The sequence below is a fragment of the Meles meles genome, chromosome 20 (assembly GCF_922984935.1).
Source record: "Meles meles chromosome 20, mMelMel3.1 paternal haplotype, whole genome shotgun sequence".
NCBI classification, from domain to species: domain Eukaryota; kingdom Metazoa; phylum Chordata; class Mammalia; order Carnivora; family Mustelidae; genus Meles; species Meles meles.
The window spans coordinates 42,147,374-42,165,937 of record NC_060085.1 but is presented as its reverse complement, the minus strand read 5'-3'; the positions used below and the strand labels follow the sequence as shown (position 1 = coordinate 42,165,937).

The 18,564-nt window shown below is 38.7% G+C and overlaps 1 protein-coding gene across 1 annotated transcript in view; it reads left to right on the top strand.

Moving 5' to 3' along the window:
- Positions 1-18,564, top strand: part of CNTN3 (contactin 3) — a 349,115-nt gene that overhangs the window by 228,479 nt on the left and 102,072 nt on the right. The window contains exons 6-10 of the mRNA XM_045992376.1: positions 9,938-10,141; positions 11,780-11,882; positions 12,350-12,534; positions 16,015-16,151; positions 17,086-17,215. Coding sequence (XP_045848332.1) covers positions 9,938-10,141; positions 11,780-11,882; positions 12,350-12,534; positions 16,015-16,151; positions 17,086-17,215 — 759 coding nt within the window. The remainder of the gene's footprint in view (positions 1-9,937; positions 10,142-11,779; positions 11,883-12,349; positions 12,535-16,014; positions 16,152-17,085; positions 17,216-18,564) is intronic.

Genomic DNA, 18,564 nt, shown 5'->3' with positions numbered 1-18,564 from the left:
TTCAGTTATTTTTTTTAAAGATTTTATTTATTGATTTGACAGACAGAGGTCACAAGTAGGCAGAGAGGCAGGCAGAGAGAGAGGAGGAAGCAGACTCCTGCTGAGCAGAGAGCCCGATGTAGGGCTCCATCCCAGGACTCTGAGATCATGACCCCAGCCGAAGGCAGAGGCTTAACCCACTGAGCCACCCAGGTGCCCCTTATTTCAGTTATTTTTATTGCACATTTTCCCCATCTATACTTCTTTTATATCATTTGCAACCCAATGAAGCCCCTGTCTGGAATCAGCTTCCGATAATCAGTGTGGAAATTGTAACCCCAAAGCACTACCTTTGGATTCATTAAAGGGTGGTCTTCCTGTAGTTAGCTTGTACTAGAAAATTTCCATTTTGCAAGGACAGTGTGAATTTTGCATATCATTTTAATAGCAAGGCAGGTCAATCAAATTATAATTGGCTCCAATTAGCTCTCCCATGAGCTATAGGATTCTTTAGCTTCTCCTGGACTGCTCTTAAAACAAAATGTTATTTACTGTCACTGAAGTCATAAAAAATGTCCATTATTCAGTATGAGTGGTGAGGAAAGTGCAAACCTGGCAAGAGGGATTTGGCGTACATTTAAAATCTGTGCACCGGCATATACATTGCATCAAGCATGGCATTGTGTGAAATGTGCTATAACAAAGCACTTTCTTTTAGCTGCACAAGCAGGTCTTGGCAATGAAACTTGTAGTTATCTGCAGCATTTGGGTTTTGAGCTAATCTTAAAATTGCTTTCTAACATTTTCAGAGCCTTGAACTCCTTTGAAAGCCGTATTTTTATAATAAAAATGAGGAAGCAGAAAACAAATGCATTATATTCCCCAAGTCTCTCTTACCTTAAGATCTGACTCTCATCATTTTGGGGGTTTCTACCTAAGTTTCATCGCTGTAGTAGGAGGTCCACCTACAACCAAGGGGTTCATAGTAACTGCACGTTGGGTCTGTGACAAGACAGGGTTCTTGTCTTCATGAAACATCACAATGACTGGCCCATCCTGATTAGGTCTCTTTTTCTCTTCGGAAAATTTAAACTGCTTTCTTTAACAATATCATGCTTCCTTAATACTGTGGCCAAAGGGAGTAAGTCAGTAAATGTCTTGAATGTTTTTGCTCCTTCCCCTTCTCAGTTACCCTATGTCATTGCCGAACATCAGAGTTTGAGTGTCATTGAAGTTGGCCCCCATATGTATGTCCTCATCTTGAGATCTCCTTGGAACAAGGAGACAAGGGTGGGGTCAGTCCACTGAAACAAGTTGAATTAAGGATGGGAGATGGTTGGTTTTGGGGGGGGGGGGGAATTAAAAAGTTCTTTGTGAGAAAAAGGGATGTATGTATCCAAGCAAAAATAAAGAATGGTGAGGGCCGTCACATTTCTGCATCAACAAATAAGGAGGAAAGAACTTCACTTTGGCATCTACTTCCGTTTTAGCAGCCATGGTACCAGGAAAGAGATGAAGGTTTTTGTTAGAAGAGCTTTACTGGCATTAAAAATGAAGACTAGGGTGCCTGGGTGTCCCAGTCACTTAAGCTTCCAACTCTTGGTTTTGGCTCAGGTCATGATCTCAGGGTCCTGAGATCAAGTCCTCCATTGGGCTCCATGCTCAGTGGGAAGTTTGTTCAAGAGTCTCTCTCTCCCTCTGCCCCTCCTCGTGCTCATGGTCTCCTTTCTCTCTCTCTCTCTCTAAAATAAAATAAATAAAATTTCTTTAAAAATGAGGACAGAGCCTTGTGGAGGGTATGTTGTTTGTGTGTGTGTGAGAGAGAGAGAGAGAGAAAGAGAGAAACATTAATGTCTCCTGATTCCTGAGGACTAATTTATTGTACCCACCTGCAAGATGCAGGTACTGTACTGGAAATATTCCTGTTTCTGAAAGAAAATGATAGAACCAAAAATGGTGGTCACAGAGCACATTAGGAAACTGCATTCTCTCTTGGAAGAATCTGTTATGCAATGGAAATGGCTCCTATGTGTTCCAGAATGGTGGCAGGACTAGAGCAAGAGAGGGGAGTACAGAAAATTTAGGGGACTAGCCTAAGCTCTGTGAAGCTTCACATGGTAGTTAGGACACTATGACAGCCTTATAAGGAAGAGAGCTGTTGAAGTAAAGTAAGGTCAGTAAAGAACGCCAAACTCATAACTTGGTCAGGGCTAATACTAACCTAGAACACGAGTCATCGAACTTTCTTCTTACAAGTTTAGCCAGATAAATATTTTAGCCTTTATGGGCCATATAGTCTCTGTTGCAGCTCCTGGGCTCTGCTTTGGCAGCATAAAAGCAGCGATGGACAATAACAAAGGGAGAGGTGTGAGTATGTTCCAAAATATGTAGTTTACAAAGCGAGCTGCTTTGTAACTTGACCCCCTGGCTATACTTTGCCAGCTCCCGACCTAGAATCAGCCGGGAAGTATGAAAGGATGAAGGAATGTCATTTTTAGGTTAGGTTTTTTTCCCCCCTCCCCTCAAAAGTCACACTTGTGAGTACTCAGAGTAAAAATAGACTAGGCAGACATTTATAGGCTAAACAAGGAAAGCTGCAACATATGTAATGTTGCCCTCAACGCAACATCTTACAAAACAGCTTTTGAAAGGCAGCACGCTGGAATGTTGGAAAGGTTCATAGAGGCCTTCTGCTTTGAGGGTACAGACTTTTCAGTCCTAGCCATTGATCTTTGGTTCTTTGAACCTTAAATTATCTTCAGTTTTCTACATGGCTCTAGAGTTTGGAATATGAACTGTCTGAGACCCTCCAAGCCCCATGGCCAAATGTCCTTCCCAGTTGTCTAAATCACCGATACAAATCATGAATGACATCCAGCAAGTTCCCACAATCTTAGACTACGCCTTCTTTTAAGATGGTTAAACTGCCCAGGTAGCACTGGCGAAAATGGCCAAAGTTACTTCTACAGTTTTATTCAACCAGTTTTGTTTGACAGCTTCTTCTGGAAAATGCCTTTATAAAGGATTAAATCTCCCTCAAAGTAGAATTTTATAATGAAGCTAGGAATAAACCCTTAAATGTCAGTAGTCTGTGTATTAATGTATCTCCAGGTAAATACTAGAGTGACATATTTCCTGTGAAATTGACTGGCCTCATACTTAAGTGACCTGGGAAAGAATGTGGCTGGAGGAGCGATGTCATTCATCACATACTACTTTTTTAGAAAGCAGTTTTAGCACTTCATTATCTTAATTTATGACTCTGATTGCTAAAGCCTCTTTGCTCTCTAATAAAAAATATTTCACATGCCTAATATTAACGTAGAGTTGTTAATAGAAAGCTCGGTGGCCAAGTAGTTTTGGCGTAATGTGTTTGTGATTTACACCACAGGTTATGAAAGGTTTTGTAAAGTCTAGCTCATTTGAGTATATAAAATTATCATTTTTATTATAGCTTTGTATTTATCATCATACATAAAATGATGTTGAAAAATCTCCAAAGAATGCTGATTTGATATATATTTTACTTTGCAGTGTACAATTAATGTTTATTGCAAATGCAGATTTTTATGATAAGTAAACTCGGATAGTATTACAGCAGATATTATTTTACTTTATTCAGAATGCAGTAAATCACATAATTCTCTCATGTTTTCAATCAGAATGATGCCGTATATTTTAACACGGTCATACAGGCAATAAATGAAATAGCGCAGATCTCCTCTCTAAGACATCAAAGTTATGTCTCTTTCCATCTCAATGAGAAAGTCTGTAAAGAAGGGGTAGGTAGGTGCTACAATTTCTGTTTTAACTGTCATGACTGTATATACCATCTTAAATACAGATTTGATTTCTTTTCATAAGTCGTGAAGGGTCTGAATCTTTGTGTGTTTTCTGTTTTGTTTTGTTTTTTAGTGGGGGGTGGGGGAAAGGGAGAGAGAGAATCTCAAGTAGACTCCATGGGCCGAGTGGAGCCTGAGGTGGGGTTAGATCTCAAACCCTGAGATCATGCCCTGAGCTGAAACCAAGAGTCAGAAGCTTAACAGACTCTGCTACCCGCGCATCTCAAAGATCTGAATCCTTGTATAAAACAGTAGAACACTAATTCATTTGCTTTGGGGTTGCTGTGATTTGCCATCTCTTTTGGAATACCCCACCCTCTGACACTGTATTGATCTTAGAGTCATTTTATATAAAATACGAGTCTTAAGCTTTCTAAGTGCAGGCTTTCTCCATTTTTTTGTTTCTGGTCATTTGTTTTTCTCTAGAAATTTTATCTCTATCACTTAGCACTGCACTTGGACTTAATAACAGCACCTGATTGTTACACGGTATCGTTATTTCTGTTTGTTTCCCCTTGCTGATATGACAAATTACCACAAGCTTAGTGGCTTAAAACACCATGGATTTATTATTTTACAATTCTCTAAGCCGGAAGTCCAATAAGGTGTCTCTGACCTAAAATCAAGGTGCCAGATATTGACAGGGCTGCTGAAGGCTATGAAGACTCCGGGGGAGAATCCATTTCCTCCCTTTCCCCGATTCTAGAAGCCACCTGTTTTCCTTGACTCATGCCCCTTCTTCCATCTTCAGACCAATAGCATAGCATCTTCAAATAACACTCTCTGGCTGACACCCCTCCTTCTCTGAGCCCCCTGCTTCCTTCTTACAAGGACTCTAATAATGACATTCCCCCCAACCCTGATAATCCAAGATAATCTTCCCATCTCCATATCCTTAATTTAATCACATCTGTGAACCCTCTCTTGCCATATCAGGTAACATGTTCAAGATATCAGGGATCAGGGTGTTGTCATATTTTGGGGGTCATGATTTTCCCTGCCATACCATTATTAGGCCCAACCTCTCTCCTAGGCTTGTATTTAAAAGTCCCACCTGCCCATTGGGCATTTCCTTTTAGGTCACCTACCTGAGTCTCAGAATTAATTTACAATATGATCTCTTCCTTCCCTAAAGTGGCTTTTCCTCTCTCTTTCCTGTTTATCCCAGCATAAAACCTTAAAGTTTGATTTTTGTGCTGTCCCTCAAAGATCTTTTTTTTCTCCTATATTTGTGGGGTTATACTATTTGAGAGAAATAGTGGAGGAAGATTATTATGGTATTCTGGTTTGTATTTCAATGTTAGGCCATGTTATTGCACTTTTAGTTCAAAAGTATACCCAGCATGCAATTAAGATACAAAGAGAGAGGGAGCGTTGTTGAAAACTCTTTAAAACATCTTTCTACACCATATAATACACAGGGAGTATACAGTCCTCCTGGTTGTGTGATGATCACATCTGCAATATGCTTTGGGGATTGGTTTACAAATACAAGCCCTTTGTAGTACAAAGGATACCTGTATGCCGTTCCATGATAGACCTCCAAATCTGCCTGATTATATAGATTATAGATTATATAGATTCTTAAAGAAGAATGCAGGAATACTAATTCCTACAAAACAATAGCTATTCTCCACTGGATTGTCAAATTATGAGTGATAGTTTTAGGGCTTCTGCTAGGTAATATAGCCCAGGGGGGAAGATGGTCTTATTGTTTCTTCTTTGGTGGGGGTCTTTTGATGGGCTTACACTGTTTTCCTCTGGGCTTGTCTGGAGGGTAGATACTAAGAATCAATTAGGAATGAGTTTGTAAATTTGAAGAGCCTGAGAGTGAGGTGAGGGGTTTACACAGATCCTGAAAAAGAGGTCAGTAAAAGAGGCTCTTTTCTCCAGGTGTAAGAGAAGGGGCCATTTCCAACAAAGAGGAGAGTCTCTTACTCAGTTTCAGCCACATTCTGTCAGTTCAAGTCTTCTGAGAAGCAGACCTCAAGATAGGATAAGAGGGTCAGACTTGTTATTAAAAAAAAAAAAAAAAAAAATCCTGGAGAAAAAAGATAAACAGGGAAGGAACAGAAAGTGGTAGAGGGAACCTCAGTCTGAGATTCAAGTCTGATATCTGTGACCAAAGAGAGGAGAGGGAAACTTGGATAGGAAGAATGCCGACCACCAGAAAGTTCTGAGAACAGGCATTATCTGATAGGATGTCTCCAGCCAGAGTTGCCCATGGGGGAAATCCTGCCCCAGGGGGAATGGGCCAGTACGAACACCCCAGTGGGCTTCATCCATTAACTAGAAGCAGCCCCAGGAAAAGTGCAGCCTCAGCACTCATGGGCTAGCAGGTGGAGGCCCCAGCTAACTGTGTTTTGGACAGGAAGTTCTCCTGAATGAAACCTCAGTGGGACACTTCCATGTCTACCCTAACCCACGCCACAATTCATCCATGTTCCCTTCTCCATGCTCATTTTTGGGAGCAGCTTTAAAATGATTATAATTTTGACCTTCTTCTCTCCTAACAATCCTTCATTACTAGGGTCATGTAGGCAAAGCCACCACAATATCTGTACGACAATATCATGATTGTTCAGTATTTAAATCTTAACAATATTAATTCGGGATTAAAAAAACTACAAGTGGAGCTGTTGAGAGACAGCATCTGAGAGACCACCAAGGAGCCAAGCACCGATGCAATCACATGAGGGTTTATTTGACAAGCTTAAGCTGGGGCCCAAGCATACCCGACACAGCGGAGTAGGGACTTGGACCCCGATTACAGTCAGAGTTTGGGTTTTTTTTTTGTTTTTTTTTAAAGATTTTATTTATTTACTTGACAGAAAGAGATCACAAGTAGGCAGAGAGGCAGGCAGAGAGAGAGAGAGGGAAGCAGGCCCCCTGTTGAGCAGAGAGCCCGATGCGGGACTCGATCCCAGGACCCTGAGATCATGACCTGAGCCGAAGGCAGCGGCTTAACCCACTGAGCCACCCAGGCGCCCCTACAGTCAGAGTTTTTAAAGGCAGAGTAGGGGTGGACTCAGGGATGGGTGAGGACAAAGGGGGTTATGGATGATCTAAGTCTCTAAGGAATTTTGGAAGCAGGTCTCCAGGACCTTGAGGGGCTAGCTGTTGTCTGGGGAAAAGGTTATTCATTACCAATAATAAAAATCTTCTTGTGAGACCCTTTAGATGTATATCAGTGGACCATATGCTTGGGAATGATCACTGATAATATCTTGGAGGTTTAGAGATAAAGTTTCACATTTCTCCTATCAAGTGTCCTTGTTAGTGAGATTTAGGTTAGGAGAAATTAACTTTATTTAGGGCTTGAGGAACTGAGTTATTTGCCTCTGGAAATTGTGCTATTGCTAAGATAGCTTCTTTGTTGTAAATCTCTAGGACATTTGTAAACCAAGGGAGACTCCTCCCTTGCAGGATTGTGATCTTCGCAGGTTAACTATTTGCTTTTCCCCCAGGGCAGCCAGGGGTGGCCGAGGAATATCACACATACTATGGAGGGGAGGGGAGCGGGTGAGAGAGGGTGCAAGGTGCCAGCTTTTGCTTTGCCAAGATGGCTGTACTTATGCTAAAGCTAAACCTAAGGTGGGATGGCCTTAATTTTTTCGGCCTCCACAGAGCCTTATCAAATTTCAGTCAAAATTACATATGTAATATTTGTTCCATGTACTTACTGATCATGCATTCTCCTTGCTATATAGTATTTTTTACATGAATTTGTTAGGTTTTTCTGAATCTAAGTTCTTTCCACCAGCCATTCTCATTTTAGTATAAACTGGTTTAATAAGGTTGACTTCTTGTTCTTAACACCCAGCTGAGTGGGAGGCAGTGGAAGTTTAACACTCACTGGACAAAAGGGACTTTTCTCTTTTTTTAAGATTTTATTTATTTATTTGACAGAAAGAGAGATCACAAGTAGGCAGAGAGGCAGGCAGGGGCGGGGGTAGCAGGCTCCCTGCTGAGCAGAGAGCCCAGTGTGAGGCTGGATCCCAGGATCCTGGGATCATGACCTGAGCCAAAGGCAGAGGCTTAACCCACTGAGACACCCAGGTGCCCCCAAAGGGGCATTTTTAAATAAAAAATGAAAAGGAGAGGGGAAATTGTATTAGCTTCATGGGTAGAACACTTTGAAAAGCAGAATGAGATGGCTTTGCTTTCTTTAAAGCAAGGTGACAGGGGTTAGGGAATGTTGGCACGGGGACCGGATTCTTAGGGCAACAGGTAGAGCCTAAGGAGCTAAGATTTCCACAGCTGTCAATTCTAACAACTGCAGAGCCAATTTAGCCTCCCTGACCAGCATTCTCTAACTCTGGTTTATTTGGTACTATTGTAAGAGAAAAGCACCATTAGATTGGCATGAGGACAACTATGGAGTAGAACGTTTGAGACACTTTTTTTTTTTCATACAGTCCAATAAACAACTTTAGATTTCACAACCTATCAGGTCACTGACTGAATGTCATGAAACATTCTACTGATAGAGTAGAATGATGTGGAGAGCAGTTCAAGGTTAAAAATCCACATCTATCAATGTGCGCACAGTTTGTCATTGACTTACTAAACTTTGGAATCATCAAACATTCACATTTGCATTAAAGGCAGAAGGGAGTCAATGCTGTCTCCTTGCCACTAGGTCCTTACCGCGGTCTCTCCCCTGCTTGCTTCACACATGCTCCTCACTTCATCTGGAGTGCTTTTATCCCTGCTTCTCAGAATGTTCTTCTGTTCTTTAAGACCTATTCTTTGGCCATGAGAGAATGTCACCTCTCCTTCCTCTGAAATCCAGAGTAACTCTCCCCCAGCCCTTTTACATTGTCTCATTGTTTTTTGTATACTGACTTACTGTCCCACTTTACCAAACGCAAAGACCCTTCACCTCTGGAATTATGCCTTCAATGTATTTTGAATTTGTTACTCACTGAATTTATTTCATTACATACATTTTCTGAAAATTCTATTGAAAAAGCATTACCATGATGAACCAATAGAGTAAGGCTGATGAAATTGTAAAAGACAATAGGGCCATGGAAAGAAGGACTCAAATGAGCCAACCATGGTAATTGTGCTTAAATAACAACTTGTCTCCGAAAAATGCAGGCATCCAGAACAATGCAGGATGGTATTGTTTACCCTCATTATCACAGAGTAGAAGAACATTAGTTCCTTTGGCGAAAGTTGGTTTACCTTGACCCTGAATGTCAAGAAATCTCATAATGGACTTCACATAGGAGATGGTCGCATAACTGTATCCCTAACTAACTCAATAAATGTTTGTTGAGGACTATTAAGTGCCGTTGGATATTTCATTTTGCTAATTGGGCGAAGGAGGGCAGTCAGGATAAAAGTTGACATCAGTGTTTACCAAGTGGTGGGAGGACAGATAACTAAACAGACCATTACATACAAAGCAGTAAGAGCTTGAATGATGCGAGCTTAGAGTTGTTCTAGATAGGAGAATCTGCCCTGAAGACAAGGATGAAGGAAGCCTTCTCCGAAGAGGTGGTTCCTTACAGTTGGAACCATGCTTTGAAAACCATCTGAAAGTTACTGCCACAGAATGGGGTTTAGTGTTGAAAGGGGGTGAGGGAAGCAGAAGAGTGGACAGAGAAGAAGGACACTGTAGGCTCTACGCAGCGTGTGCAGAGACACCCAGGTGCTAAGGCTTTCAGCAGGGGCTCAACTCTGCAGAGTCTCCTATTCAGGTTAAGAAATTTTGCATTATTCCCAAGAGTACCAAGGAACTGCAGAAAACTGTTCTATCAGAAATTGACATGATAAGATTGGTAAATTTGAAAGATCACAGAATGTGGGGTGTGGAGATACAAATTAAAAGGGAGAAAGACTGAACCCAGAGAGACTTGTCAGGAGATGTCTGGAATAGTGATAATGATGATGATAATAATATTGCTCCCACAAGAATGCTAATCAGCAGTGTCCTCCACCATAATGCAGAATGACCGCAGAATCAGTTCACAGAACTCTTTCTCTCATGACCTGTAATAAAAGCTTTCAGCAGTACTTTGTGGTAAAGACAGTTTTGTGTACTTTTTAGTATAATATGGAAAGCTTTCTTTAATAGAATTTCTTTTCCCCCCGAATTTTACTAGAACTATCATATGCTTGGATCTTCAATGAATATCCTTCATTTGTTGAAGAAGATAGTCGGAGATTTGTTTCTCAAGAGACAGGCCATCTCTACATAGCCAAGGTCGAGCCATCCGATGTGGGTAATTACACATGTGTGGTGACCAGTACGGTGATGAATGCCAGAGTGCTGGGCTCCCCAACTCCTCTGATGCTACGTTCTGATGGTAGGAAATTTTTCAAGGTGCAACTCTAAGTGTAAATGTTGTAGATACTAGCAAAAACAAAGGGGGAAAAGTGAAAAGTGTGCCATGAAGAATTATTTCATTTGGGGGGAAACAAAAAATATTTATGAGTACAGTGATGAAGATTATTTCATTAACCACAGGTCCCTGTACCTAATCCTTACCCAGGACCAGCTTTATAGTTTTCAGGATGAGAGCAAAATAAAAATGGTGACTCCATTGTTCAGAAATTATTAAGAATTTCAAGATGGTGATAGGAGATCACCAAACCAAGGTTGAGGTTCTTCTGAGTCTGGGGCTCAAGTTACATTGTCATGAAGTCACCTGTCCTGATTTCAGCCACCTTGAGGTTCTTAAAGCTCTGGTTATCTTGTTATAGGATATAAAGCATCTCAAAAAATTTTTAAATGTACACTAGAGGGGGGAGGCGGGGGATGGGATAACTGGGTGATAGACATTAAGGAGGCCATGAGTTTAATGAGCTCTGGGTATTATGTAAGACTGATGATTCACTGACCTCTACCTCAGAAGCCAGTAATACATTGTATGTTAATTAATTGAATTTAAATTTTAAAAAATTAAAAAAATATATATACACTAGATTCCCAAAGCTTATTCATTTCATAACTTAAAGTTTGTACTCTTTGACCACCCCCTCCCCATTTCCCCCACTCTCAGCAGCATCATGATCTTAGTTAATAATCCTGTATTATGTACTTGAAATTTGCTAAGAGAGTCAGCCTGAAGTGTTCTTACCACAGAATATTTAGAAATTAAGATGGTATCTATGTGAAGTGCTAGATGTGGTAATTGGATTGACATAATCATTTAACAGCATATATATATATATATATATATATAATCATGTTGTACAGTTTAAAAAAAAACAGGTTGTATAGTCTATATATAATCTTTATTTGTTAATTATACCTCAATAAAGCTAAAAGGAAAAAAGAATGTGTTTCCTCAGCCCCTTCATAGCTATTTCAAGGAAGCACGTGAACTTCAGAGGAAGCAGATTTGTAAGCCTGTATAACTGCCCTACTTACATAAAACCATATCTGATACAGCACAATGCCATGACCACATATTATCTAAGCATTTCTTTCCAGTCAGTTATAATTGAATTTGACCTTTCTCATTTATTAAGTTACTGTTTCTTGTCTCTGGGGTGCCATTTAATAAGTTTAAGATTGGTTTCTCCGCTACCAGGGCACCATTAAGTAAATTCCCTCCCATAATTTTTGTTCTTTAGGATATTTCAGGAAGTCATAATACATTGTATATTTCACTTTGACTAGAAATGTCCAGATTAAATGCAGAATGAAAAAGCCTCCCATTTTATACAATGTAAAGGGTATAATGGTTTTCTGGGAATTGCTCTATAGACAGTAATTTAGGAATCATGGAATTCAAGGTCCCTGATGTTTAGTAATGTTGCATGTTTGGCCCAGTCATCTCTGCTTTGAAAGGTGCCCAACGGATTGCTAGTGAGTACTTTAAATCATTAGAGCAACTAGTTCAAAATAGAGCAAAAGAAAGTTTTATGTTAAAAAGGGGGGGGGGGGCAATTCTAAAAGGAAATGTTGAAACTATTAACCTTGAGTTGTGGGTTTACAGGTGTGATGGGTGAATACGAACCAAAAATAGAAGTGCAGTTTCCAGAAACGCTTCCAGCAGCTAAAGGTGCAACTGTGAAATTGGAATGTTTTGCTCTTGGAAAGTAAGTTTTATAACATTTACTCCAATGTGCTGAAATAGTTTGCTGTAAAAGATCAAGATAGTTTTTGACTGACTCATCCTTATTTTCTAAAATCTTCTTTCATTTAGGAACCAAAGGAAAAATAAAATATAAGACAGTTTGCAGAAAATGACTGTAACTGCCTCATGTCATGAGCTAGATTGGTGTTGTTTTTCTTTTGCGTGTTTGTTTGTCATATTATAAAATACAGTGGATATGTGTTCAACTTTTTTCTCTACGTCATTAATTAACTCCGGAAAATGCACAACTTATTTTCTTAAAATATCAACTGAGGTAAATCCTTGTATCAATTTTATGTAAGTAACAAGTGGAAATGTTCTGCATTTGAAACCTGGTGCCTTTTTGTTCCAAAAGGTTTAATTTGTCAAGCCTAAAATGCATCCAGGAATCTGTTTAAAATAGCAATAACCTGACAATTTTCTTCTTAGTCCTGTACCTCAGATTAATTGGAGGAGAAGTGATGGACTCCCCTTTCCCAGTAAGATTAAACTGAGGAAGTTCAATGGTGTGCTTGAAATTCCAAACTTCCAACAGGAAGATACAGGTTCCTATGAATGCATTGCTGAGAATTCACGAGGAAGAAATGTCGCCAGGGGGCGGCTCACTTACTATGGTGAGCATCTATTTTGGGCAAATTGGATTTTTAGATTGTGCTCTCTCAATAAAATGTTGGGTGGTGGGAATTTATGGCAGAATGCCAATGTGCAACTTGTTCTGTTCGCATTTTTAAAATGATGAATATTTAGGAGGAATTAAAAAGCAGTAGCATTTTGCAATGAGGTCGGAGGCATGACATATTCTACTTGCATTTTAAAATGATTCATATGAAAATGAATATTTCACTTTTTTCCTACAAGTAATGTCATACACTTGATCATATCAGGGAGAGATCTCCTTAGCATCTGTCCTCTCCCCTGGAAAATGTGACTTTGTATCTTCCTTTATGATCTTTACCAAGCCGAAAGAGACTGTTGACTAGAGAACTCGTTAATTACTGCATTAGACAACCACATCAACTTAGGCTTTTGAATTCTTCAGTGTTAATTCTCTCCCTTCCAATAATGTAACTCTGCTGTGTTTGCTTCCTTTAATTTATAATCACATTTATTTGATGTACTGTTCTGTTTGGATAAAGAAAGGGTAATAATGCTACCTTTATTTATAGTCTATTGGTATAGGAAAATTAAATTACCTTTTTTTTTTTCAAAATTTTTTTTCAAGTCACCTTTTTTTAATATACATAAAGATATATGCTCAATGAATATATACTTTCAGTGTAATCATTAGAAACATTGTAAAACTAGTGGGAATTGACCACTTTTGTGAAAGGCAAATTGCACTGCATTCCGTTTATCTTAGAAAATGGAGATAGAAACAGTTTGCATACATAAATGTTTCAGGGAGGAAAACATTTGCAAAGACAAATATTAAAATTATAGGGCATATTACGACCTCCCTCAAAAAATTTACAATAGTTATGACGAGATTGACACCTGTTCAACTATTGTAAGATTTAAGGATCTGTCAGAGACAAAATGGAGGCCTGGTTTAGTATCGTGATTCATTCTTTTTTAACCCTCTTGTTACATTATTGCGTTAGAATACATAGCACCAAGGTGAGGTTACCTGGGGTCAAAGTCTACATGCTGATGGGATGATGAAGAGGTGGGTTGGTGAGCACGTAAGCCATGTGAACGTTCAGCTCCAAAACCAGCCTTTTTCTCATAGGAGAAAGCTCCAAAGGAGCCTTTCTGAGAAACCATTACTTGACCAGGGTAAGAAGTGACCATTATAAGGAAACAGAAGATATTCCAAGTGCCTGGATGTTTCAGCAGGAGTGTTTTAGCTCTGTGGAACAGCAAATGATAAACAATTACATGCCTCCTAGGACAAGAAATTCAAAGCTAAACTGGTGTTCAAGTACCTTATAATCAGGGCCCTGCTCAGTTTCTCTGTCATTTTGATTCTACCCTTATCTCTCTTTTCCCTTCCTCTGCATGAAAGTCTCTGGTAGAGTCACAAAATGGCTGCAGCCACAGTGACCATAATATCAATCCTTGTTCATTCTTCCTGTCTCCAAAACATCTTGAAATTCCTTTCTCAAATCTCATTGCCCACAGTTTAGTCCTAAAACAATCACTAGCAAGGAGAATTGACTTAAACAACTTCAGAGGCTCTGTTTAGAACAGGGAATATCGTCAGGTTCCCCTAAATTTTATGGACAGTGTGAGGTGATGGAAGAAAGGATAGTTCAAAGAGAAATGGGGATTATTTTACAAATAAAGAAAGGAGAAAATGGATACACAATGGATAACTAACATCATCCAGCATACTGACTAGATAAGATAGACTACTGCTTTTTTCCATTAGGTAGGTGATATGCTATATACCCAAGAAATCAGAAATTAATGAGATAGGGTGTTTCATGAAAGTTACTCTACATTTCTGGCTTGCCTAGTATATTCTACCAGTGCATGGCATTTCTCTGGTTATCCATTCTAATATTTCATGTAAAAAATGGTCTGATAGAATATTTGGATCTCATATGATAGAATAAGATGGGAAATCACAATTAACATGGCAATCGTGATCTCAGGATTGGCTTCAGTCCGGCAAATTATCCTCCCATTTGGAGGAGGAGAACGGTAGTATTAAGAAGCCAGTGGAATTTTTTGCTAGAAACTTGAGTCTTAGGTCAAGAACTCATGTGTGAGTCTCTTTGCAGTCTTATTCCATGAAGGCTGATATTTCCCAAAAGAAGAAAATGTGCTTTAATGTAAGTAGAGTGAAGTGATTTTGGACTGAACTACACTTCAGACTGGGCACGTCATTTATATAAAAAATAATAATAAGGTAAAATTTAGACCAGTACATTTTCTCTAAAAGCTAAATAGCTATATTTTCATTTCAATTTCCTTTATTAAAAAAAAAAAAGCTATTTTATGAGATAGGAATGGAAAGACAAATCTTCCCATGGTTGCAATTAAATAGAAATAGATAAACTGTTTCTCCATATGGAGGATGCAAATGTGAATCCCACAGTAGACATCACATGCATAATGCAATGTGAAACCAGTAAGACATCTCACCTCCCAGTTTTGGATTTAAAATGCAAGCTGAGACTTGGCTGAATATACTGTGTCTATTGAGTGGCTTTAGTTGTAAGCGGTATGTTGCTTTCATCTGTAAAAAGAATTTTCCAAATATCTTCTAAAATGTAAGAGAAAATGATAAATCCACTTGATGCTGCTGATTTGCATACATAATTTAAGGTTGCATGAGCAACTTCTTTTTCATAAAAAATCATATGATTCAAATTGAACCAATTTATCCATCTTTCTCTGCCTTCATTTTAATTCACACAGAGGTTCATAAGATGCTCATTGGCTTGTATTTAATTAAAAGTTATTTCTAACTTGAGGGAAATGTTTTTTTCCTCCGCTCTCAAAGTTTCCCTTCTACGGATGTTAATTTTTAGTGCATAATTAAGACTAGTATCTGCTGTCATTCATGTATTAAGTTGTCATCAATTGTGACCTTATGATTCACAAATGCACTTGGAAAGCAGTCTGTTTTGTGTACCTGCATTACCAGCTACTAATACACATCTGAATTATATAATACAGTGCTGGGGCACCTGGGTGGCCCACCCCATTTATCCTCTGACTCTTGTTTTTGGCTCAGGTCATATCTCAAGGTCATGAGATCAAGCCCAGCCTCAGGCTCCATGCTGGGTATGGAGCCTGCTTAAGATTCTCAGATTCTCTCTCTCTCCCTCTGCTGCTCCCACCTACCCCCCCAGCTCTCTCCCTCTTTAAAAAAAAAAAAGAAAGAAAGAATGAAAAGAACATAACACAGTGCCCAGAATTTTGAAAACAGAGAAGGCATAATGAGTTTGGCTTAGGAAGTGACAGATTGCAACATTCATTCTCAAATCTAGAAATGTTTCCCATATCCACTTAGTAAATAGGGTATTAAATATAATTTTAGCCACTATGCTCATATTAATCCATTGTTCACAGTGTTTATATCCATTTGTAGAAAGTATTTACTTTTTATTTGCTGGGTGGTTTGATTTTTTTTTTCCTTGCAGCAAAGCCTCATTGGGTCCAGCTCATAAAAGATGTAGAAATAGCAGTGGAAGACAATCTTTTTTGGGAATGCCGGGCAAGTGGTAAGCCCAAACCCTCCTACCGATGGTTGAAAAATGGAGAAGCCCTTGTGCTTGAGGTAAGGTAATGAGGCTGGTTAATCCTTCTTCCCTTCATTTTGTTTTGAATAAATGCCTTCCTCCTACCTAGTGCCAAAGTCAACTCTTGAGTTTGCACACATTCATTTGCACCTAAAAAGGAGTAAAGGGGGGATATCTATAAAATCAAGTACCCAGTCCGCCAAGAAGGAAACGTTTCCAACAAATGAATTTCATCAGAAAAAGATGATTTTAGGATTTTTGTCTAAAACTGATAACTTTTTTTTTTTTTTTGCTTTTGAAACTAGAGAAGACCTGACTTTAATCAAATGTGGAATATAATTTCTTTTTCCATGTATGACAACTTGGTATGGCCTCTGGAGACAAAATGTGTTGTTACGTGGTTACCTTCTTACATGAGTACTTATTTTCTCAATCAATTTCTTTCTTAAGCCATGGAATTTCTGTTCTTTTAAAAAATTGTGTACTAAGTCAATTAGGTTCCTTCAAATTTCTATATATAACCTGTCATAATACCTACACACCCCTCAGAAATGTATTTTCTGGAACCTTTTCTGATGTACAGAATTTATAATGTCTTTAATTTGCATGATTATAAAAATGGTGAAAACCTTTCCAGTTGACGGGATAGAAGCATTGATACATTTTTTTTAAAGCCTGCAGCTTTAACCATAGGGAAAACTAAATGCCCACAGTATTTTACCTCTTGCTTTGTTATTTATTTTACTGATAGACATTTGGACTGAAGGGTATTTATTAATATTTCTAATTGTGGCTGTTATGTTAAATCAGTCTAAGATTTTCAAATAAGGAAATGTCACCATTTCAGGTCAAATTGCCTAAACTCTGAAGGAAATGAGGGAGGTTTGTGTATGATTGAAAGAATAGTGGTTTTCATTTTTTGTTTAAAATGATATATACATTTATATGCAAGAGATTTTTGTTATCATCTAGGAGAGAATACAGATAGAAAATGGTGCCCTTACAATATCGAACCTAAACGTGACTGATTCTGGCATGTTCCAGTGCATCGCAGAAAATAAACACGGTCTCGTCTATTCCAGTGCTGAACTTAAGGTTGTAGGTAAGACTAAGCTGCTCTTGTCATATTTTTTTCTTAAATCCTCCATTTTCACTGGAACCAGAAATATTTACTTCTCCTATTATATTCCTGTAGATCTACAGTCTTGTAATAATATCATTCAAGATTTTTAATCAGGGAATTTTTTTATGATTTCTAAGGAAAAGCAGCAATTTTGGCCTGAATAAGACTCAAAGGTTGAAATAGTGCAATGGTAATGAAACAGTGTTGACCTCAAACATCCTTATCCAACTCTGATATTACAAACTAACCAATGGGGGCACCTGGGTGGCTCAGTGGGTTAAGCCGCTGCCTTCGGCTCAGGTCATGATATCAGGGTCCTGGGATGGAGCCTCACATTGAGCTCTCTGCTCAGCGGAGAGCCTGCTTCTTCCTCTCTCTCTCTCTGCCTGCCTCTCTGCCTACTTGTGATCTCTGTCTGTCAAATAAATAAATAAAAATCTTTAAAAAAAAAAAAAAACTAACTAACCAATGCCTTTTAAGAGAGTAAGTGAACTTGGTGTTTTCTGTTGCCGGGCCAGAAAAGTAAACAGAATTCAAAACAATATTTTATTGCTCCACAAGGAGTTGCTTTTTGTTTTTAGAGACCCTGCTCAAAGCATCCAACATTGGGCATACCAGGCTCTGATATTTGAAGTTCTGAATTATTTTCTTCTTCTTGCACTTTAAGTATATGAAAGGGTAGAAAATGTTATATCATGTTTAGGGCAATTATCCAGAAAAACACTTTGTAAGTGGTAAATGCCCAAAATCAACCAGAATAATGAGAGCATAGCATAGCATGAGACACATAAGAGAGAAAGAAGTGAAATTTATTGCTTCATGTAATGAAAGTACAGATTTGGATCGGAGCAGAACATGACCCTGGGCTCAAGCATCATCACCATCACCAGGGTCTACATGGTGCTCCCCAACACATTCAGTTTTCATGACTATAATCGGTCTAATGGAAGAAGCACGGCTTTGCTCTGAATTTCCCCCTGCTTGTTCTCTCTCTCTCAAGTAAATGCATAAAATCTTTTTTAAAAAGTTTAAAAAATGTATTATAATTCATTCAATATAAAGGGCTTTTTTTAGTCAAAGCTACTATTTTAAGATCTTAAGTTTTATGGCCAACAACCTCTGGGTAACATATCTTCTTTATCCACAATCTAATGTGTAACTACATAATATAATTTGCTATATGATCTCCACTTACCAAAAAAAAAAAAAAAATACATTGTATTCACTGGAATTTTCCTCCAGAGCATTAGACATTAGGAGAAATGTACTTTTTTCACATTTGCAATAAAAGGAAGGCTGATTTTCTGGGAAAAGTATCATTTCATTCA